Genomic DNA, 21625 nt, shown 5'->3' with positions numbered 1-21625 from the left:
TAGCAACTGGTGTTACATTAGGTAAGGGTCTTTCGCAACCTTGGCGATTTGGCGCAAGGCTTCCAGGTAATGCCTATGGTCGCCGGCAAAAGTGGCATGAAAGAGCACTGAGTGCACGAATGCGAATGTGCCGACAAGAACAACTAGCAGGTCCCCTGCCATACCACCCTACATATGCTATTCGAGAACCGGCAGGAGTGGGTGTTGTCTGGCTATGCAAGGATTGTCCGAACCAGAGTCACATGGATCCACTGCGATGCAGGACGCCGTCTGTTATGGACACTGATTCATTGTGGTTCGAAAAGGTTGAAGATGGGTAGGTGCAAGCCCTACAATGATTCGTTTGCCCAGCCCTCAATTGAGGCTGAAGCATGTTATCAACAAACCTCTTGCCGCCTCTGGCTGAGCATGGTTACACAACATCAATCTGATGCTCAGGGCTGATCTTGGAATCCATTTATGACTATTGTCTCACCCGGCGATAATCATGACTTGCAGCGTGTATCATAGCCTGTGGGCGTGGACAACTGACTATTCCTGATCTGTGCCTCAATCCTTGCGCATTGGTATTGTCCGGGCACCTTTCTCTCGCGAGATGGAGCAGGCGAGCACCGGAGCAAGTGATGACATCCTCCAAGCATCGGTAGGTGGGCAATGGACGACGAGCGCCGATTTTTATATGACTTGTGACGGCTTTCTTCTCGAACCTTTCCGTACCATTCTTATTATCGATACTCCAAAACCACCTGCAACTCCCGACAATATATCTCGACCACCTACACACAAAAGACGAGTCTCAAAGGCGCAGAGTTCGTGCATTATATTGCCAGCATGTGCAGATGGCAGGCCACAGACTACCCAGACTGTAAAAATGGTAAAAAAGGTTCCTGTACAAAATGGATGAGACTGCACACTTGTCAAAATCCAAATGCGCCGGGTCATCAAGACGAGAAAATACAGCCAACGATAATAAGGCGAGGCAGAGACTGCCCCGACCACCAATAAATCACACGCAACTCCTTACGCAGAGACTCGCCAGCAAGGAGAGCTGGGCCTCGGGAGCTTCCTATACTTGAGGTCACCTTGAGTGAAGAATCATACTCATGAGATGCGTGCTGGCTTGTTAGGTCTCGGGCTCGAAGGAAGACGAATACGGTGGTCCCATTACAAAGGGTGACAAGAAAGTGATGACATGACTATGTTATCTGTTGTCTAGACATCTATGAAGCTTTTTTTAATACCTGATCACTGGAAGAGTTCCATTCACTCTTTCTCTCATGCATTGACTTTTGAAAATAATGTTATCATGTTGCCAAGCCACCCAAGCATCAGTTCGCGTCTCGCTGAACCTGACTACCTTACTTACTGCACCACATCAATGCCCCAACTCACCAACTTGACGACGATCGCAATCTACTCGTCCTTTTCGTAACCTTGGACCTGCTCGCGATCGAGATGACCCGTCATGTCTATAGACATCAGATGGGAAACCATCACTTCAGGATCTGACGGGGCGGCTTTGGCTGAACAGATTCGTGCGTTCGTCCATGAGAAATTCCAGCAGATACATCTACCTCGCTTCATCAATGCTGTACACGTTCACTCGTTCGAATTTGGTACGAACTGTCCAGAAATCGAGATCAAAGACATTTGTGACCCATTGCCCGATTTCTATGAAGACGACGACGAAAGCGAAGGTGGAGATGTTGCAGCTGAACCTCACGCCCAATCCGACAAGAACAATCTTCACGAGTCGAGCAATCACGATACACAGCTGCAAGCACAACCCTTCCACCCAAAGCCCGTGTTAGCCAACATCCTTACCAATGCAAATCACCCTGGGCTACACTCTTCCGCGTTCGCTCGAGACTTTCATGGGCTAAGCGCCGACCACTTAAATGGCCCATTTCCGCGAAGCACGACCCCTGGTATCCCAGGCGGCACCTCCAACCTCAGCTACTTTCATTTTCCAGGTAGTGGTCTGTCCGGCACTCAAACTCCGCTAGCGGCCGTTGCAAGTGGCACACCTTTCAGCTCCCGGCCATGGGGGTATGATTTACCACAGCACCCTGCGTCAACCCAACAAGGGCTCGCGCAGAAATCGCCGCAGGAGCAACATCTACATGTGCATGATGATCCGTCCACCAGACCTTCCACCGCAAACAGCATCTCCTCTCTACACGAGTCAGGATCCGCACTTTCGTCGCCACAACTCCAGCACACCACCTATACGACGGGACAGAACGCCGCAGACGAATCTGCCTTGGACGAGGTAGCTCCACTGTCTCCTTCAAGAATGCAGAGCAGGCAACCGTCCGATGTGCAGATTGTTGCAAGGGTCAAATACTCCGGTGACGTGCGGATGACTCTGACCGCCGAGATCCTACTGGATTATCCTATGCCGAGTTTTGTTGGGATCCCCCTGAAGCTTGCCATTACAGGCATGAGCTTCGATGGTGTGGCCATAACAGCATGGGTCCAGAAAAAGATGCACTTCTGCTTTCTCGATGCTGAAGACGCCTCCACCTTGGTCGGAGAAGATACTGTGCCCAGCAAACCCAGCAAAGACGGCACTCGGTCCACCCTACCTGGTCCATTGCAGGAGATCCATGTCGAAAGCGAGATTGGCAGACAGGAAGACGGGAAGCAGGTCCTGAAGAACGTCGGCAAAGTGGAAAAGTTTGTTCTCGGAGAGGTGAGAAAGATCTTCGAGGAAGAATTCGTCTTTCCAAGCTACTGGACAATCCTGGTCTGATAACGAAGCGATTGCCCCTTCCAGTAGAGCCAGCGAGGATGTTAATGCAGCTGCATATGCTTCACACTGCCAAAGACGCATTGCAGCCACCGGCCCCGTGATGCCAGCTCTGTCGGTGGTGCTCTATGGGGACATCACGGTATCGTATTCGGGCGAGCAGGGTCACCAATCCCTTTGATCGCTATGTAGTACGAGCCCTCAATGATCGGGTACCCAATTCGAATCAGCACACGCGCAGTATCAGACGAGGCCTTCACCGGGCTTTGTATGGACGGACCGGACCGTTCTTATAACGGCCAAACTAGACAGCATGCACCGTTCTGTGACGAAACAGTGAGCAAATCAGCAAGCAGCAACATCACTCTTTGGCACAGCTCGGGAAGTTCCACGACTCTGAGGGACCGAAACCATCAATTCAGCGCCGTCCTTGTTCTTTTCTGCGCCAATATCGTCGGTGATGGGTCTTCTCATGCAATTTGACAGGTCAATATCACTTTGGTGGCCTCGTCAGCGATTATGTGTTGTCCCAATCGTGTCTAGCACCAACGACGTGTTGTAGACGATTTTGGAGCGCAATCAGGGTCAGGCGACAAACCAAGTCATCTGCCCCAGTCCCAATCAGCCTGACATGAATGTGCTTCCGACCGAAGCCACGACGCTGCAAATCTTACGCCCTGGTACTTATGATACAACAACAACAATGGCAACAGTTCTCACAGTGTCTTTTACAAACCAGCATGCACATATATAGTACGATCAGGTTCAATTTAAGTCGGCGGTATCCTCGACTAACGCGTGCATTAATGTAAGCACTATGGATAGCACCATTGGGCATACGGTATACGCGAAGCTTGGCCCTCAAACATAGGGTCGGCGCGCTATGTGCCACGGTTCCTGCATTGTGATCGTGGTTTCGTGCGACAGAAGAGGGGATGGAAAAGACCCTGGAAAACGACTGCCCACAATATCGACGATGAACAGTATCGATTTGCAAGTTTGGATCAGACGACGCGACAGCATGATGAGACTTCTTCTCTGCCAACACATTAGACATGAAACAGGCACGAACAGGGAAGTCAACAGGGCAGTCGACAAACCCAACGCAATCCAATTACTCCATGTATATGACGTCGACCGATTTAGCGGGGGACCTGATAAAGCCCGCATATCTCACTACTGTAAGAAAGCAGGACTACTCGTGTCGAACTCCAACTTCGTCCCGCGATTTAAGGCCCGGCTGCTCTGCTACGGTAAAGCCTAATATTATTTTTGGTCTAGGCTGGTGCGGACCTGATATCACTCACAAGAAGCAACTTCGATATTGCCCATCATGAAACGACTTCGCTCGTTCTTACAACAAGCATCAGGCAAGACGGCGACCAACTCCCAGCCGCAACAACAGCCTCCGGAGCAACAGCAGCAACAGCCGCAGACGCAACACGTCAGTCCAGCAGCCCTTCAGGAACCCATGAACCAGATGTATAGCACTCCTCAAGCTACCGCGGGTGGCTCTACACTCAGTGTAGCCCTCCAGAACCAAACCACATCGTCCACAGTGTATGCATACATCACTGGTCAAGCCATGGACAACAACAACGCGCTATTCCTACTCGCAGCAGATGCAAAGACACCCTACTATCCCACCTCGCCCAGCGCAACTGGATCACAATTAGCACAAAACTGTGCCATCGAACTCGGTGCACCAGGCAACACTGTCACCGCAACCATCCCACATATCGCTGGCGGTCGGATCTGGTTTTCCATCGGCTCGCCCATTACCTTCCTGCTCAACCCAGGTCCAGCCCTAGTAGAACCATCGGTCACCAATCCGTCTGATCCCAATGCTAAGATCAATTGGAGTTTCGCCGAGTTCACATTCAACACAGACCAACTCTACGCTAATATAAGCTACGTCGACTTTGTCGGCATTCCCATCGCACTCACCCTGACAACGACAAGCAGCGGCACCCAACACGTGTCGGGCATGCCAGCCAACGGTCTCAACACCATCTGCAGCGGCCTCCAAGCACAGAACGCCTCCGACGGCCAAGGCTGGGATCAATTGATCGTGCAGAACAACGGACAGAACTTGCGCGCCCTCTCGCCGAATCAAGGCATGGTCATGAACCCGAACCTCCTCTCCACCTACTACGACAGCTACGTAAGCCAGGTATGGACCAGATTCTCGTCCCAGCAAATGTCCATCGACACGCAAGCCGCGGCCGGTACTGTCTCCGGCGAGGTATCAGGCAGCACATTGTCATTCGGTGGTTCGACGTTCGCGAAACCATCCACACACGACATCTTCACGTGCTCGACGGGGCCTTTCGCCACGGGTTCGAATGCAGAGACCAATGCTATCATCCCGAGACTCGCGGCGGCGTTCAATCGCTCGACATTGCTTGTAAGTGACGCCTTCCCTGCCGCGGAGAACTTGTATTACCAGAACCCGATCACGAACCATTATTCGCGGATCGTCCATGCGGCGAACCTGGATGGAAAGGGCTATGCGTTTCCTTATGACGATGTGCAGCCGACGAATGGGCCGGATCAGAGTGGTGAGGTACATGCTGGGGATCCGGTGTTGTTTACAGTCACCGTTGGTGGTGCGAATGCTAGTGCCACGACTCCGGCGAAGGATGAGTTGTGAGTTGTGACGATTCCTTCGTGGGCATGGTTTCCCAGGATTTATCATTGGGTTGGATTGAAAATGCTTGGGATATCTATGCCGTGTCGGACTGGTTGATAGATTTTACAAAGACCACGAAAAGACACATTCATCAAGCATTTTGGCGCAGCTTTTCTAACTCGTATCGCAAAGCACTGATGCTCGCGTTCAAATGCAGATATACCTATATTTTTAGGCACTGACGAAGGTCAATGGTACTACAGGCTTGTTCTCGCAGGTCTTCCGGCATCTCGTCAGGAGAAACTTCGACTCTCGAGTCTAAGGCGGTCATCTGTAAGCTGTGGCATGATCATTGTCGAAGAAGTTGAAACCTCGGTGACCCAGAGTCTCAAAACCCCCTGTTTATATCACCTGGCTTGCTGGGATGGTCATATCGCGTGTCGCTCACGTGAAAGAGTAGATCGTGACGTGTTTGTCGTCCGAGGACTTTTTGGTGGTGAAAGATCTTTCTCCGGTGCCTCACGTCAGCACATGTCATGTCGTGAGTGGTGAGCTGCCCTCTTATCGACGGCGACGACATTTCTAGCCTGGAGGTAAGTCGCTATATCCCGCGTGACGGTAATCGAGAGCATCTCTGTCTCCCAAACAACAAAAAAGCAAAAGAAGAACACGACTTGGTCAAAACATTCAATTCTCATTGACAATGCTTCTGGAGAAGGTCTTAAGAATATCTATCATGTAATGTGTCCATACAAAACGCTGAGCTGTCGCTTGAACAGAGTGGTATTGTATTCTTCGCACCGCCACGTTCAAGAAAGAGCTTCGTAAGTTCGAAGAAGTCAAATCGACTTCTTAGTTCTTGGCACCGTGGATGAAGACACGCTCCTCAAGAGGCTTGAAGGACTTCTCGCCGGCCTTGCCAGCAGGCTTGCCGAAGACCAATTGACCTTTGAGACTCCAGACTTGTGGGATGTTCCAGGTTGCTGCGATCTTCTCGTCGATCAAGGGGTTGTAATGTTGCAAGTTGGCGCCGAAACCTTCTACCTCAAGAGCTGTCCAGACTGTGACAATGTTAGTTGGAGAAAATCAAATCATGTAGAGGTTAGTACGTACCAGCATATTGGTGCATGGCGTTAGTGTGCTCGCTCCATTGGGGGAACTTGTCTGCGTAGAGGGCGAATTTCTGCTGGAGGGCGTGCACGTCCGCAGGGTCTTCGTAGAAAAGAACGGTGCCGTAACCAGCAGCAAAGCCGCTGAGTCTCTGTTCGCTGGATGGCCATGCTTCGGCAGGCGCAACAGCTTTGACCGCAGGCTTGACGATTTCATTCCACAGCTTCTTGTGCTCATCGCCTAGCACGACGAGCACGCGAGTGGACTGGGAGTTGAAGGAGCTGGGGACGTGGAGGACGGCTTGCTCGACGATCTCCTTGATCTTGGAGTCGGGGATGACGGATTCATCGCTGAGTTGGTAGATGGTGCGTCGAGACTTGACGGCGTCGAAGAATGTTCCGGACATTTTGGCGGTGGTGGATGTAAAGTGTCGGTGGGATGGAAGTTGTGTTGTAGTACGAGTAGCTGAGACGGAAAGGTGGAATGGTATACGTGAAGATGGGCGAGTGTGGTGGATGTGGGTGGTGAGGTGACTTAAGTAGGAACGAAGAGCTGGACTTGCCGGTTGGAATCGCATCACTGGCAACTTCTTTTTTCGAGAACAATCGATAGGGTCTGCAAGAGGATGACGGGATCTGGCTGCAAGCTGCCGTTAACTGCTAATTTATGGGCCTTGAGACCAGAGCTTCTGGTAAGGGGACGGTGTTTCGTACGTTATCCGATTGCCGGGTTGCCACCGATAAGTTGGCTGAACCGGCAGATCGATCTTTGTCAATGGTGGCCAGTGACCACAGTGGAGAGAGTGACCGTCAAAATGCTTTGATAATTCTGACGCGATTGGTGACAAGGCTTGCGCAAGATAGTGCAATGAAAAGTTTGGTGCAGGATGAATTGATATGGTAAGCAACCTGACACTAATTCCGCCGTGGGGTGAGGCCGAGCTCCAAGTGATTTGATAAGCCAGGTACAGCACAGATACAGTCAGCTTTTTCGATCCACGTATTGAAAAGTATGCACCTAGGCTGTAGGCAGTCTGAGGTTGACAAGGTCTCAGCAAAGCGGGCATTTCGATACTCCTCCTCGTACATATATATATACACGCCTGATACCTCGCTGCACAAGCCGGAAGGACAATCTTGCTTATTCATTGGCTCCGCTGTCGACGACCTTGACTGCGGGTACGGCGTACTCTTGGACTATTTCGGACAGCTTCGGTCTGGTTCCCCAATGCCATCTTCGCGTGGGTGTGGTTCGATTATGCTGCGTCCTCAATGGCAGCTCATCCGGAGTGTGAAAAGTCATGCTGCCCGACAACGTCAAGAAAAATGGTGATCGGGAGGAAACCAGAGTGCACCAAAATCGATCTAGGGAGTCACCCGAGGAGCTGTCATGATCCAGTGTTGAAGGATATCGCCTTGCGGGGCATGAAAACTATAATATATATCTATAACATTATTCATTGATCATTGATCATCTGGGGTCCAAAAGCCATCTAATGGTCTATCCAATCCGCCCATTGGGGTTTTGTTGCCCAAGAACTCCGCGCTCGATCTCAATCATAGCGACATCGTCCGTATTTGTCATAAAGGTAAATAGTAACATCAATAGTGGAAGGTGATTTTGTACATGTAAAAGGCGGAATTTGGTCCCAGGGAATAGTACCAGGACTGATCACTGCCCGCGACAGGCTGGAACATAGGGTGCATCATAGTCCCGTAGCTGCCCTCCATCTGGCCGCCGGCCTGGAGCTGGTAGCCGTCGCTGAAAGGGCCATAGGGCGTGTCGGCCACGTACATGGTGACGAAACTCAGAAACTTGCCGCACAGCAAGATGTATTTGTTGAGGTAGTGGTTGAATGTGACAGAGCCATAGTGCTCGCAAAAGAACGTACCGTCGCTGGATCCGGCCATCATCGCGATGTTGGTGGGATTGTACTGAGGAATGCCCGATACCCAGGTATCGTTCGTGTCCTTCTTCAAAAACTCGTATTTGGAGGGTGTGAACACGGCGTCCGACGCCTCGACACGGCCAACCATGATGTTCGTAGGTCCACCCATGGAGTAGATATAGATATAATTGCCGTCGCGGAGAATGGAGTGTATGCCTAGATGAATAGTGGTGTTATCTGTGAGTAATGGCCCGATGCGCGTGGCGATGGGCTTGGTGTCGCCCAATGTCACGACGGCGACTGCGTTGCCTCGGTCTTCGGCGGCGCCATCCGGTCCGTTGCGCCAGATCTCGTAGGCGTATGCGACGCCGTGGGTCGAATTGATGGCGGCCACGTTTGACGTGTCCATGCCCCAGCTCTGGTAGGGCTCTTGGATATCTTCGTCTCCAGACCATGGTTTGACAAAGTCGTTTTCCGTAACGTACGTTAAACCCGTTGTGTTCACAGTCATGACAGTGTCGGTGCCGTAGAATGCTGGACCCATCGAGAGGCCGCACGTCATCACGTCGCCGCCGCACTCCATATCGCCGCAGCTCCAGATCACTTTGCCCCCTAACTTGCTCGTCCGGCATTTGTCGCCGCCCAGATTTTCCTTCTGAAGCTGGCCTGTGAAAGAGAGGTTGCCGATGTATTCGACGTTCCATTTGGTGCCATTATCCTTTTGGAACTGGGATACTGATGGAAGGCCGGATGTTGCCGTTGGACTTGTGGCTAGAACCGTGGTTTTGCTTGATGTCTTGGTTGTGCTGGTGGTCTTATGAGTGGTTGTTTTTTTCGTGCTCGACTTGTGGCTTGTGGTGGTCTCCTTGGTGGTGGTATGAGGTTTGGTGGTAGTCGTCTTCTTCGTGGTGGTATGCTTAGTGGTGGTGGTCTTCTTGGTAGTAGTCGGTTTGGTGGTAGTCGTCTTCTTCGTGGTGGTATGCTTAGTGGTGGTGGTCTTCTTGGTGGTAGTTGGTTTGGTGGTGGTGGTCTTCTTGGTAGTAGTTGGTTTGGTCGTTGTGGTCTTCTTCGTTGTAGTAGTTTTCTTCTTGGTGGTGGTTGTTTTGAGAGTGGTAGATTTCTTGGTTGAAGTGCTTTTCGTCGTACTGGTTGGTTTTGTTGTACTGGATGTCTGGCTAGCCTCTTTCTTAACAGCAGATACTGCAGCGGTCGCAGAACCTGATGATGATGATGTCGATTGTGCAGCTGTACCAGTCGCTGTTATTGAATGTGATGAGGTGGTGGTTGATATTGATGTACTAGTTGTATGAAGTACAATATTTCTAGCTACAGTCGTCCAAGATCCATCGGCCAGCAGACATGTGAGCGGCTTCTCACAAATCTCATAGCATGTATCCGCAACACCATCTCCATCGACGTCGATTGACCTTTTCTGTACAGCAGATGCCCAAGTACTCACGCTGAGCGTTATGAGCAGCAACCCATACACAGTACGGATATACATATTGAGGATATGGTTAAAGGAGTGGACGGCGAGGGCTTGCCTTCACCCATAAAAGAAGCGAATACAGATCCAAAGAGGAACAAGGAGTTGTTGCGATGATCACATCTTGGAAGCATACCTTTCTGCCTTATTACTGCGCCGCGTTCAAGGCACGAATAAGCCCAGGGGTTTACGTGGCGTGCATCAGCGTGCATAGCTGGGCTTAGCGAATACGTCAGAGGATGCCATTGCTGGGCGTGATGACAATGGCCAATAGGGGTTCCGAGACTGACGCATGCCAATTGTTTTGACGTAGGAGAATAATTATAGCATACGGTACCTGGCCAGATTCTGCCCATGGTTTCGGACAAGTTCATGCATGAGAAAGTGGTTTGTTGAACGGATCGGCATTCATTCGACACATACCATACCTCGAGGAACAGCCTGAGTATTGGGAATGATCAAAAAGACAATCAACGCACCGACCTCATTCTGAAACCTAAGTTTGTCTGCCCCCATAGCCGGGTCGATCAATCCGTTGGGCGTAGATAAACTCCCCCCACAGGCGAGTTGGACCCCTAATACCTCTCCCAAACGGGTCGTCATTCACATGCGTGGGCGACCTTTTTGGGCAAGATTCATGACTCTGTGGCTGAAAGCGAGGCGCCTCCCGAGTTCTGAAACCCGCCAGGAATTCAATTGCAACAGCCTGGGCAACTCTTTAGAAGTCGACCGCATACTGCGTTTGTTGGTCGATCTTGGAAGTGAAGTGACTGAACAGATGCTCATGCTGAGTCTTCTGAACAATTTCACCCAGGAGTAAGTGTGGAAAGTGTGCGGACCACGTGGCGTCCGTACTGAAGGCTGTCATATTTCGGTTCCCAAGAATCTGAAGGGTTGAAGCACGGGTGCCTTGAAATTGTCCGATTGCAGCGCAGGCACATGCTGTTCATTCAAAGTCTTTTTAACTCCGCAGCCTTACTCGCTTCTCCCAGGCACCAGAATTCCTCTGTGATATCATCAGCAAGTACTCCGCACAGTCTTGGTACGCAGCCGATCCTTGTCAATTCCCAGAAATCCGGTATCACCACTTCGTTGTGGTTCTTGGTTCTGGACAACAGCTAAGAACCAGCCGTGTCGCGATCGTCGTTTTGCCATGTGTGAATCTACACAGGAGGAATTCATGTTCACATGTCTGTTCGTGCTGGCAAGAGTCCTCATGCTCTCTGGAATCATGCTTGAGATTGCTGGCGGAAAATTTTGCGCTTGTGTCTGTGCCCCTGGATGCCCCCCTCAAGTTCGCTGTCATAGCACTGTCAGCATATCTCAAAATTCACGACGGTCTTGCTCCATGACAGGTTGATAGGAACTGAATGACTTGGCAGCAGTATGCCGAGGTGTGTCCGAACAGGAAACTGCAATGGTGTTCAGTTGCCAGCTAAACATCAACCGAGAGCTCGTATTCATGGCAGTCATGAACTGCGCAAATTTCATCTGACACAAATCCCTTTCTATGCACAAGGAATGTGGATAATAGTGGAAGTATCCTTCACGACATGTTGGTGTTGGCTTGAACATCGAACGGAAGTTTGCCAAAATCCAGGCAAGTTGCCAACTTGGTCGTAGCTAATGGTCTCGAATATGCTGGGTATGACCACATGCTGCAGAAATGCCATCTGTGTACTCCGTAAACAATAATGCACCAACTACTGATGAGGGGCATTGTCCCAGGCCCTCAAAGCCCGCGAGTCCAGCATGGCTATCACAGGGTAAAGCGGTCGGCTTACCTAACACTAGAGGCCTTTTCACGTGACGTAGTACGTTTCTCCGCAAATAAATCCTTTTTTGCGGAGCATTGGCGATAAGATAAGGGCGGCCTTGGCGGACTATTGAGTCATTCATGCAAGGGACGCAGCTAGACTGATGCAGATAAGAGAAACTTTTTTTGTTTTCTTCATGGTCACTGCTGCGATTGAACTTTTCAGCACATCTTTAACGAAACTATTTAGTGGTGAGCATCCTGCAGGCCTCCTAGTACTTCTCTCCCAGCCAACTCTACTGACACTTTTATCAGCCCACCACTACTCTTACTACTACCAACGCACCTACCACCACAATGCCTGAGAAACAGAAAGTCTGCTTGGCCTACAGCGGAGGTTTAGACACCAGCGTTATTGCCTTATGGCTCATTGAACAAGGATATGAGGTGGTGTGCTTCGCCGCGGACGTCGGCCAGGACGAGGACTTCGATGCCGTCCGGGCAAAGGCGGAAAAGCTGGGAGCAAAGATCTATATCGAAGACTGCCGAGACGAGTTCGTCAAGGAGCTCTGCTTCCCAGCTATTCAATGCAACGCGGTATACGAGAACGTCTATCTATTAGGAACCTCGCTTGCTCGACCGGCCATCGCCCGAGCCCAAATTGCTGTGGCTGAGAAGGAAGGCTGTCAATTTGTGGCACACGGCGCGACGGGAAAGGGCAACGATCAGATCCGGCTGGAAGAGGCATACTATGCCTTGAAGCCCAAGATTCGCGTCCTAGCCCCTTGGAGGATGCCAGAGTTTTACGAGGTCTTTAAGGGTCGCAGCGATCTTCTTGACTATGCTGAGAAGAAGGGTATTCCCGTCACATCAACAAAGTCCAAGCCCTGGTCAATGGACGAGAACCTTGCCCACTGCAGGTTTGTTCTCCCACTTGTTCTCTTCTTCCTGCGGTCCCATTCACTGACTTTGTTATAGCTATGAGGCTGGCATCCTCGAAGACCCAGACACAACCCCACCCGCCGATATGTGGAAGCTGACAGCCGACCCGCTCTCTTCTGCAGCCGACGAGCCCGAAGATGTCACGATCGAATTCGAGAAGGGCATCCCAGTGAAAATCTCCGCAAAGTCGATTGGGTCAGAGACAGAGCCAACTAAGCTCTTCCTTGCTGCAAATGCTCTCGCCCGCAAACATGGTGTTGGACGTGTTGATATCGTCGAGAACCGCCACATCGGCCTCAAGTCTCGAGGTTGCTACGAGACTCCAGGTCTTACTATCCTCCGCAATGCTCATATCGACATCGAAGGCTTGACGCTAGACCGAGAAGTTCGCGCACTCCGGGATCAATTCGTGACCTTCAACTGGAGCAAAATCTTATATAACGGCAACTACTTTTCTCCGGAGCGAGAGTTTCTCCAAGCAAGCATCATCGAGTCTCAAAAGAGTGTCAACGGCCAAGTTCGTCTACGACTCTACAAGGGTAACTGCATGGTCCTTGGACGAAGCAGCCAGACTGAGAAGCTATATGATGCCTCAATGGCAAGCATGGACGAGATTGGTGACTTTGAGCCAACTGATGCGACTGGCTTCATCAAGGTGCAGGCCATCCGTCTGAAGAAGTATGGCCAGATGAAAGCAGAAAAGGGCGAGCGTTTGTAATGGTTTCACGATGGCGGACGAGCGGCCGTGAACGGTGATAGAGCCTGACGAAGCTATTCAGATTATAAAAATCCCACTACGACATATTTAGCGAATGCCGGGTTTGATATCGGAAGAAGGGTCATAGGATGCTGCTCAGCACCTCAATGTGGACTAGCTCGATAGACTTGGAGCTGGCAAGGCTGACCTCAAAGCCATCTGCCACATACATTTTGCCTTTCCCGAAGAATGCGCCCAAACTCCAGCGAGGGTTCCACTGTTCGGATGTAGAAAGTACACCTCTGCAGACAGTTTCTCTTTGGGCAAAACAGGGAGTATATACTGGGTGGTTAAGAATGTATGGCAATACCGCGGGAATCACATAGCTCCCACTTCAGCACCACACCAGACGTGCTCATGGAGAAGTACATAGCAGATCAGCCCCAACTTAGACGACTTTCAATTCCTCAAGATGAGGACCTCAGCATTGTTAGTTCCCACGACTGAGACACCGAAGAACAATAGCACCTTCCTCCCTGGAAGGATTGACAATGAACCGCTATCTTTCCCGCCCGAACGTGATTGCTGTGGCAGCGTGACACGAGCACTGTTTTGACTCAAGTATCTCCGGTCCAACAACGAGGACAAGGTCTGTTTGAGTCTGAAAAGCTGACGAAGACACGAGCCATGATGACGTTCAGAAGGTCAAGGAGCTCAAAATAATGCACCTGAATTGGCAGCAGAATCAAAATTTGGTCATACTATCTCTATGTATCAAAGATTGCAAGATATGCAGACAAAGAAACCAACAACGCTGAACTTCGTGCGCAAGAACCAAAGATTGCAAAGTGCCAGTCTGCGACTGGGCAACCTGTTGTCGATGAGGCATGGGCGGTGTTTGCTCATCGGACTTGGGCACGTCTTTCCCGACACACCTCAGTATGCTAAACTGTGCCAAGGGAACATGTCATTCCCTTAGCCCCAGCCACCTTTGGCCTTGAACTAGGCCAAGAAAAGCCACTATCTCGAATGTCATGTAAGCATGTCACCCATGGAACGCGATATCGATGCGTGGCTTTGTCCTGGCTCGGTCCAAGGTCCAATCGAGTGGACGCCAGAAGCCAACATCATTGAAACGAAGCCGCAACGGCGCCAGTGTCTCAGGACCCCAACTGGTTCAGCCGAACCTGACAGCTTATGAGTCAACGTCTAGCGCGGACTAGTGAGGTCCGCAAATCAGTGTCTTCTCCCCCTTAAGCAGATGTGTACAGGGTGGGCCAGGCTGAGCTCGTGGTAGGAATAGTGGTCGTCGTAGTATTCTTCCAGTCAGCCCACTTCTCGGAGGTCGTGGTAGCCGAGGGGGTAGTGGTGGTAGTGGTAGTCGTGGTAGTCCAATCGTTCCAGTTGTAAGGATCAGTGCTGAACGTGACTGTTGCAATCAAGGCTGTGACAGTAGTCGTGGCCGAAACAGTGGCCGTGACGGTCTCGGTCGTCGTAGGTCCGGTCGCTGTCACGGTGCTAGTTTTGTAGACGTATCGAGTCACCGTGGTCTTCGAAGTGGCCGTGGCAGTGGCCGTGACTGTCTGGGGTTTACATGTGGTGGTTGTGCTGGTGGTAGTCCAGTCGCCCCACACCTCGGTCGTGGTAGTGGTGGTGGTGGTAGTAGTCGAGGTGCTGGTTGTCCAGTCGTTCCACATCTCAGAAGGTGTGGTTGTTGTTGAAGGAGTTGTGGTCGTAGTGGTAGTGGTTGTGCTGCTGGTCCAGTCACCCCAAACCTCAGACGTGGTGGTTGTTGGGGCAGGAGTCGTGGTTGTGGTACTCGTCCACTCCGCCCAGACTTCAGGAGTAGTAGTGGTTGATGTAGTGGTCGATGTAGTAGTCGTCGAGGTGGTTGAGGTGGTTGAGGTGGTGGTGGTCCATTCAACCCAGACTTCAGGAGTAGTAGTAGTAGTGCTTGTGGTGGTGGTTGAGGTGGTGGTCCATTCAGCCCAAACCTCAGGAGTGGTAGTAGTGGTCGTCGTCGTGGTTGACGTGGTGGTCCATTCCGCCCAGACTTCAGGGGTGGTAGTAGTAGTTGTCGTCGTCGTTGGAGTAGTGGTGGTCCATTCTGCCCAGACTTCAGGGGTGGTAGTAGTGGTTGTCGTCGTCGTCGGAGTAGTGGTGGTCCATTCTGCCCAGACTTCAGGAGTGGTAGTGGTTGATGTAGTGGACGTGGTTGTGGTACTGGTCCAATCACCCCAAATTTCAGGTGTTGTAGTGGTAGTAGGGACGACCGACGTAGTGGTCGACCAGTCCGCCCAGACTTCAGTTGTGGTAGTGGTGACAGGGATTACCGACGTAGTCGTCGACCAGTCGCCCCAGACTTCAGATGTGCTAGTAGTGGTAGTAGTGGTCGAAGTAGTGCTCCAGTCTCCCCACACTTCGGTGGTGCTGGTTGGCAACACTGTGGTCGTTGGTACAGTTGTTGTGGTGGTGGTACTCCACTCAGCCCACGCAGAATCGGCAGCATAACCCTGGGCCATGGGAACCGCCGAAGTGACAGCAGCATATGCCGCGATGATCAAAGGGATAGAGGTATACATCTTGAACGTATGGTGTATTTGGTGTCGAGTTGAATAACGAGAACAGCTTGCAGGAACGAATGACCCTCTGTCTTATGCTAGAGGTTGCGATGAAGGACAATATGCTGAGGGACTTACTGATGCTGAGGCCATCACTTCGACCTTATTTATATACCTCATTGCTTTGTGCAACGAATTCTCCATTCGTAGTTGAGATCATAATCAGGGTCAATATGTTGAACCCGAAGAGTTCAATGTAGTGAACCCAAATCCTTTCGGACTGCGCGGCCATGTTGACGTACTTCACCAGAAATGAAAGTTGTCTTCGAGATAGTTCCGAATTTGGGATCAATAACAGCAACAGATAGCAGTAGTCCATTACCAGCCATGCGAAGAGATGTAGGAGATAGTAGTTAAGACAGTGTACTCGATAGGCACACGATGTACGACTATTGCCGTGTCAGCATCTTGGAGTTTTTGATAGCCAAACTCCAGCCTCCCAATCATTGGGAAATATTGGGAAAGGCTCAGAACATATCTGAGTTGATGCGTAGCTCAGCTTCATGAGACCCTGGTCTTCATTGTCTCGCAGCTGACGACGATTGACTTGAAGGAAAAGAACAATGGATGTCAATGAAATGGCTGAGACGAAGTTTGGCATTTCGGATTATTTTCCCAGCCTTGCCATTAGCGAGCCAATCGGAGTATTGATGAAGTGCCTCGGCCCGGACAGAGGCCCGTGAGCCGGCATTATCGGATCGGGCCCTGACCATCTGTTCAGGTCTGTGCACAATATATTCCCGGCTATTTACTGTTATTGCAAAAGAACCTCTACCTATACTTCTTCAAACCAGCCTTCTAGAATGTCGAGAAGACTCCGATTCATCATAGCAACGTGGATGACGTCGAGGTCTAACATTATGATGTGCGGGTAACGTGCTCATCCCCTTTTCCCCAATGTCTACGAACGACATTGAGTTTGCACATAAGGCTTGACCAAGGATCATGCCAGGATCAAGCGTTGAGACCTATGTGCAAGGTCGTCGCAACGACATCCCTCTTCAAGTGTCTCCGAAGATGCATCAGGTGAAATTTCTGTTGATGGCTGCACCCAATTAATCAGTGCTTTGAGCAGGATGGGGAAGTCGTACGGATATTTGATGCTGTAACGAAGCACGCAACGACCACCTAAGCGCCTAGAAGGTGAACTGTGTAGTCCATTGTTAATTGAGGCATCTTCCACAACAACAAATCGGATACCCAGCGCAGACAAGAGGGGCTGTTCAGGTACAGACTTATCATTGAGGTCCTTCTCATCCCGCTTAAATCTCGGGCTTTATTTGCAGCCTCGAATTTTCATAACCTCCCCGTTTCGTTCTCAGCCTTGTCTCCCTCTGCATTGATACAGCCATATGGCTCATCCACCCTCTCCTCCACACAAAGCCAGCTCGGTCCTCCTCGATCTGATAGAAGACTACCACTCATTCAACACAGCAGCTGTCCCTACACTTCCGTACCCAACATATCTCGAGTACACTAAACAAGTAAGTCGCGGCAGACCCTGTGTCTACAATCTCGACCCGCAATCCAGCAGACCTGAGTCCCATATCAACGGACGGTCCAGTACAGCCAAGGTCCATGCGGAGATAGAGTCGTTGCTCTCTCTTCCTGCGTTCTCGTGGTCTCGAGACAGCCTATGCAAGAATGTCCCGCGCGACGTGGAAGTCGCTATCACACCAGACGGACGAGCCGACGCTTTATATCCACTCGCAACCCTGCCAAACGGTCCTGTCGACGACAATGACGGTAATGATGACCATACCAAAGCCCACCCAAGGACTGAGTCAGAGACAGAGATGGAGCAAGTCTTCGTCCAGCCTGCAACGGTGACAATGTCTCTATCCTCGCTCTTCGATAAACTCTGCCCTGACTCTAAACCCGGCTCAAAGAACGATGAGCACTCGCCAGTATACTACCTCCAATCCCAAAACAGCAATCTCACCAGCACGACCCTCTCACCATTACTCTCCGATCTGCCCGCCAACCTCCCTTTCGCGGAACCTGTGCTCGGTAACCCAGAAGCCATAAACATCTGGATGGGCACTGGGGCGAGCGTGACCAGTACACACCGTGACCCATACGAGAATCTGTATCTCGTACTAAGAGGGTCGAAGACGTTCACTTTGTGGCCGCCGGTTGAGGAACTGTGTTTGCATGCCCAGAAAGTCCGCACAGCGCACCACACAGTCGACTTCATTGATGCACAACATCCGGTGTTCAAGATCACGTTGGATGAAGCCCATCCCGATCTAGGTTCGTCCGGCACAGATGCAGAAACAGACACCGATACAGACACAGATACTGGCATCCCCTGGATCCCGATCGACCCCCTGAATCTACCACCAGCCGACGTCCTGTCTTCCAAATACCCGTACTACCACCACTCTCATCCTCTCACTGTGACGGTCCGGGAACGAGAGATTCTCTACTTACCGGCAGGTTGGTTCCACCATGTCACTCAAGAATGTGGAACGTGGGACAACGGCGACACAGCACCTTGTATAGCGGTCAACTACTGGTACGACATGGATTACGAGGGCGAGAAATACGCCATGCGCGAAATGCTGGGGCGCTTGGTCGAAGCCGCAAGAAAGGAAGAGGAGGAGGCAGAGTAGAGGACAAGGTCTGTCTATTCGTTTTCTTCAGTCTGTATTCTCTCAAGAAAGAAAATGTCTAGTTCATTTGGCGTGGGGATAGTGTGCCACAACCAAGAACAAATGATCGTTGCTGCACCCAATTGCTTTGGTGGGTCAGCATCTTTTTCGCCGTTGCATCGTTCCGTCTTCAATCATGAAAAGGTCTTGGCTAATCATCATTCCATCGCCAATGACTGCAAGTGATTTCACGCCAAGCGCTCAAGAAGCCTCAATCTTCTTGAGAATTTCTGGGAATTCCTTCCAGTCATACATGACCGCAGCTGCATTGCATGTCTCGGTGAGAAGCTTGGCCATCTGCTCCATCTTCTCTTTGCCATCTTCGATACCGTAGACCCCAACGTAAGCGATGCATGGGATACCAGCTCGCATGGCGGCAGTGGCACCACTCTTGCTGTCCTCCACGGTGATCGTCTCTTCAGGCTTGACACCCAATTGCTCGCAGGCGTACAGATAGATCTTGGGATCAGGTTTGCTGGACGGTGGGTTGAGGGAGGTGGCAGCGCTGTAGACGTGCTTGTTGGGGAAGTAGTGGTCGATGCCGACCTTCTCGAGAGAAGCCACGACACGAGGTTTGGCAGAGGTGCTGACCACAGACATGGGGTATCCAGCTTTCTTCAACTTCTCCAGCTGTTCAGGAACACCAGGGCATGGAGTAGCCTTTGCGGACAGCTTCTTGACGACTTCGCCGAGTTCACGGTTGACGTAGTCTTCCACCTCGTCTGGAGTCATCTGGAAGTTGTGCTTCTTCTGGAGACCCATCAACATGCCGCGGAAGTTCTGACCGACGAAGTCTTCGAGGAGGGAGTCGACACTGTAGCGTTCCTTGATGCCATGTTTCTCGAGGAGTTCGTTAGTGAGATCGGCGCAAGCTTCGAAGGCGAGACGCTCGGAGAGGACGAGGGTGTTGTCGCAGTCGAGAAGGATATATTTGACCTGTGAAAGGATCTGAGTCAGTGTGCGAACATGAAAATGAGGTTGAAAAGAGGAGCGGTGAGGGCACGCCTCTGTGCATCAGCCAGCGGTTATGGTACTTACTTTAGGCATCTTGACGGTATGTCTGTTGAGCTGTGGAAAAGATGGAGGAGGGAAAGATCCGGGAAGAGTTGAAGATTTATAGGTATCGGAGATTGAGAGGTAGTGAATGTTTGTTTTGTCAACACAAAGTAAGAGTGAAGGGAATAAGGTGACAACTTGCAGGGCGGTGATACAAAAGAGTAACGGGTTGGTGGGCTGTTGTTGGCAATACAATGCAAAGCTGGGGTAAGTCAGTTAAGTTAAACGATCCACTAAAATGCAGGTGTCTTTATCGATTAGCTGACCTGTGAGCTCCGACGTCACCACCTGTAGTGCCCGAGGTTAGCCTAAGGAGCCGTGTATTACTCCGGCTATAGCCCGCTATTGACGGGCATACCTAGATAGTGAGGGAACAGTGAGAAGTACCTGCAGCATTCTTCTTTCATTTGTCTTTCACTAGTCATTCACTGTATATACACAATCACATGACTGGATGTCTCTGCAATCATCCTGCCATAGATGAGACATCCCCCATGAGGTCCTTTGCGTGCATGGCGTATTTCCCTTTCAAGATCAGTGCGAGCTGACTGAGACAGGTCAATTCCTGCAGCAACCAGAGTCAAGCCAACTCAGCACTGCACTTGCCAGGCGAACCAGGGCACGTTGACTGATAGCAGTGTGTTGATAACGAGGTGTTGTCCCCCTGATCAACACAACTTGAGTCTACTGTTCAGCGTGTCTTGTTCAGCCCTTGACCTTGTAGCTGGTTCTGAGAGGCATTTCGTGCTTTATTTCTCATAGAGCAGAATGACCAACCTCAATCACGAGGTATTCGACGGCACTGGAGTGACAACTGGTAGGAGCCACATTCAAGCCCAGACCACCACCTCGTGTCTTCAGTGCCCTCTCCTACCACCTCTGCCTCCTCGAAACCCACCATCGGGTAACCTCTCTCCTCTCCGCCATTCACCACTGGGTATAGTTGCAGGTCCACCAAATTCGCCTCTTGGGCCATTCCCATTGTAGCTCCCTCTGCTTCCAAAACCATAACTACCCCCTCTGCCGCGCCCAAAGCCGTTCTCTCTGGGACCACCTCTTCCGCTAACGCTTGTTCGGCTTACCACGGTCCCGTCGCTCAATGGAGCAAACACTGCACAATCGATAAAGTCGCCAATAACAAACCGCGCATCTTCCAGCGTCTTTTCCGCATCCTCTCCTTCTAAGCTGAAAGTGCCGTCTTTTTCGCCATTAGAGCTCTCCGGTGCCGACACAACCACACTGCCAATCTCTTTGCTCAAGTATCGACCCCGGCCTTCACTTTCCAGCCTCCCTCCCATCCCTCGACTTGCGTGGACATCAGGATAAACTAGCCTAAAGCTCAATCTGGTGCCAATGCTGGGATCAGGTAAGACATGAGGAAGTGCTTGCGTCAACAAATGTGCCAGTTCGCGGAGTGTACATGACATCCATGTATAGATTTGTAGATGCGCAGGAAGATGAGGATGAGGATTCGATGGAGTGGGTACGGGAAAATCTGCCAGGTTGTGAAATGCGGAGGTTCTGTAGCAGAAGTTCAGGAGAAAGGGTGCCGTAGTTTGGCGATCAATGACCGATTTGCGGGGAGGCGACGGCGATCGAGACATGGTGGTAGTCGACACGTAGTAGGGGAGAATAGGCCGGTGTATAGTCAACACTTGCTGCGCGCAACGGGTCGAGGCGTTCACTAAGGCAACATGGCTTCAGGTTGACATGGACATGATCCTACTCGTAATGAACCGGAGCTTCGAGACACCGTGATGCGACAGGTTTGCTCGGTCGACAGGGAGCAAGAGTGGTTACAGGCGTGCGCGTTTACACGTCTAAGACGTCGGTATGGGTATGCTCGTGCTTGTTTCGCCAATATTTCCTTTTTGAGCCGATTCAGCCTTGCGAAGACAGCCTTGTTGTCAATGTCGTCGACCTTAATCAACCCGCGAGCGTGACTTGATTTGACCTGTAAATCCTGGAGCGCCCATTCGCTTTGGATACAACAATTTCGCATCTATGATCGCGGAGAGATAGGTCACCACC

The 21625-nt window shown here is 51.1% G+C and overlaps 9 protein-coding genes across 9 annotated transcripts; 4 read left to right on the top strand and 5 right to left on the bottom strand.

Moving 5' to 3' along the window:
- Positions 1-1350: 1350 nt before the first annotated feature.
- Positions 1351-2856, top strand: EDD37DRAFT_174147 (uncharacterized protein). The gene has a single exon (XM_062809893.1). It carries the CDS (start codon positions 1466-1468, stop codon positions 2753-2755), a length of 1290 nt encoding a protein of 429 aa, XP_062666206.1. The 5' UTR covers positions 1351-1465; the 3' UTR covers positions 2756-2856.
- A 1091-nt stretch (positions 2857-3947) lies between these two features.
- EDD37DRAFT_174150 (uncharacterized protein) lies at positions 3948-5613 on the top strand. Its single transcript, XM_062809894.1, has one exon. The coding sequence runs from the start codon at positions 4086-4088 to the stop codon at positions 5403-5405; it is 1320 nt and encodes a 439-aa protein (XP_062666205.1). The 5' UTR covers positions 3948-4085; the 3' UTR covers positions 5406-5613.
- Positions 5614-6058: 445 nt separating this feature from the next.
- On the bottom strand, positions 6059-7519 carry EDD37DRAFT_641149 (Nitroreductase-like protein). The gene is made up of 3 exons (XM_062817286.1): positions 7208-7519; positions 6498-7133; positions 6059-6445 (listed from the first exon to the last, which is right to left on the bottom strand). The coding sequence occupies exons 2-3, from the start codon at positions 7069-7071 to the stop codon at positions 6237-6239; spliced, it is 783 nt and encodes a 260-aa protein (XP_062666204.1). The 5' UTR covers positions 7072-7133; positions 7208-7519; the 3' UTR covers positions 6059-6236.
- A 576-nt stretch (positions 7520-8095) lies between these two features.
- On the bottom strand, positions 8096-9886 carry EDD37DRAFT_613067 (uncharacterized protein; the record flags this gene model as incomplete). Its single annotated transcript, XM_062815421.1, has 1 exon — positions 8096-9886. The coding sequence occupies one exon, from the start codon at positions 9884-9886 to the stop codon at positions 8096-8098; it is 1791 nt and encodes a 596-aa protein (XP_062666203.1).
- A 2095-nt stretch (positions 9887-11981) lies between these two features.
- EDD37DRAFT_659761 (argininosuccinate synthase) lies at positions 11982-13284 on the top strand (the record flags this gene model as incomplete). Its single annotated transcript, XM_062819058.1, has 2 exons — positions 11982-12544; positions 12603-13284. The coding sequence occupies 2 exons, from the start codon at positions 11982-11984 to the stop codon at positions 13282-13284; spliced, it is 1245 nt and encodes a 414-aa protein (XP_062666202.1).
- Positions 13285-14516: 1232 nt separating this feature from the next.
- EDD37DRAFT_613065 (uncharacterized protein) lies at positions 14517-15845 on the bottom strand (the record flags this gene model as incomplete). Its single annotated transcript, XM_062815420.1, has 1 exon — positions 14517-15845. The coding sequence occupies one exon, from the start codon at positions 15843-15845 to the stop codon at positions 14517-14519; it is 1329 nt and encodes a 442-aa protein (XP_062666201.1).
- A 1351-nt stretch (positions 15846-17196) lies between these two features.
- EDD37DRAFT_174074 (phospholipase A2) lies at positions 17197-18619 on the top strand. Its single transcript, XM_062809891.1, has one exon. The coding sequence runs from the start codon at positions 17237-17239 to the stop codon at positions 18497-18499; it is 1263 nt and encodes a 420-aa protein (XP_062666200.1). The 5' UTR covers positions 17197-17236; the 3' UTR covers positions 18500-18619.
- EDD37DRAFT_174077 (phosphoglycolate phosphatase) lies at positions 18620-19841 on the bottom strand. The gene is made up of 2 exons (XM_062809892.1): positions 19577-19841; positions 18620-19474 (listed from the first exon to the last, which is right to left on the bottom strand). The coding sequence occupies exons 1-2, from the start codon at positions 19583-19585 to the stop codon at positions 18740-18742; spliced, it is 744 nt and encodes a 247-aa protein (XP_062666199.1). The 5' UTR covers positions 19586-19841; the 3' UTR covers positions 18620-18739.
- A 456-nt stretch (positions 19842-20297) lies between these two features.
- Positions 20298-21556, bottom strand: EDD37DRAFT_174040 (Sin3 associated polypeptide p18-domain-containing protein). Its single transcript, XM_062809889.1, has one exon. It carries the CDS (start codon positions 21196-21198, stop codon positions 20452-20454), a length of 747 nt encoding a protein of 248 aa, XP_062666198.1. The 5' UTR covers positions 21199-21556; the 3' UTR covers positions 20298-20451.
- Between the last annotated feature and the right edge of the window lie 69 nt (positions 21557-21625).

The sequence above is a fragment of the Exophiala viscosa genome (assembly GCF_022695815.1).
Source record: "Exophiala viscosa unplaced genomic scaffold EDD37scaffold_13, whole genome shotgun sequence".
Classification (NCBI taxonomy): domain Eukaryota; kingdom Fungi; phylum Ascomycota; class Eurotiomycetes; order Chaetothyriales; family Herpotrichiellaceae; genus Exophiala; species Exophiala viscosa.
This window is presented reverse-complemented; position numbering and strand designations above follow the sequence as displayed.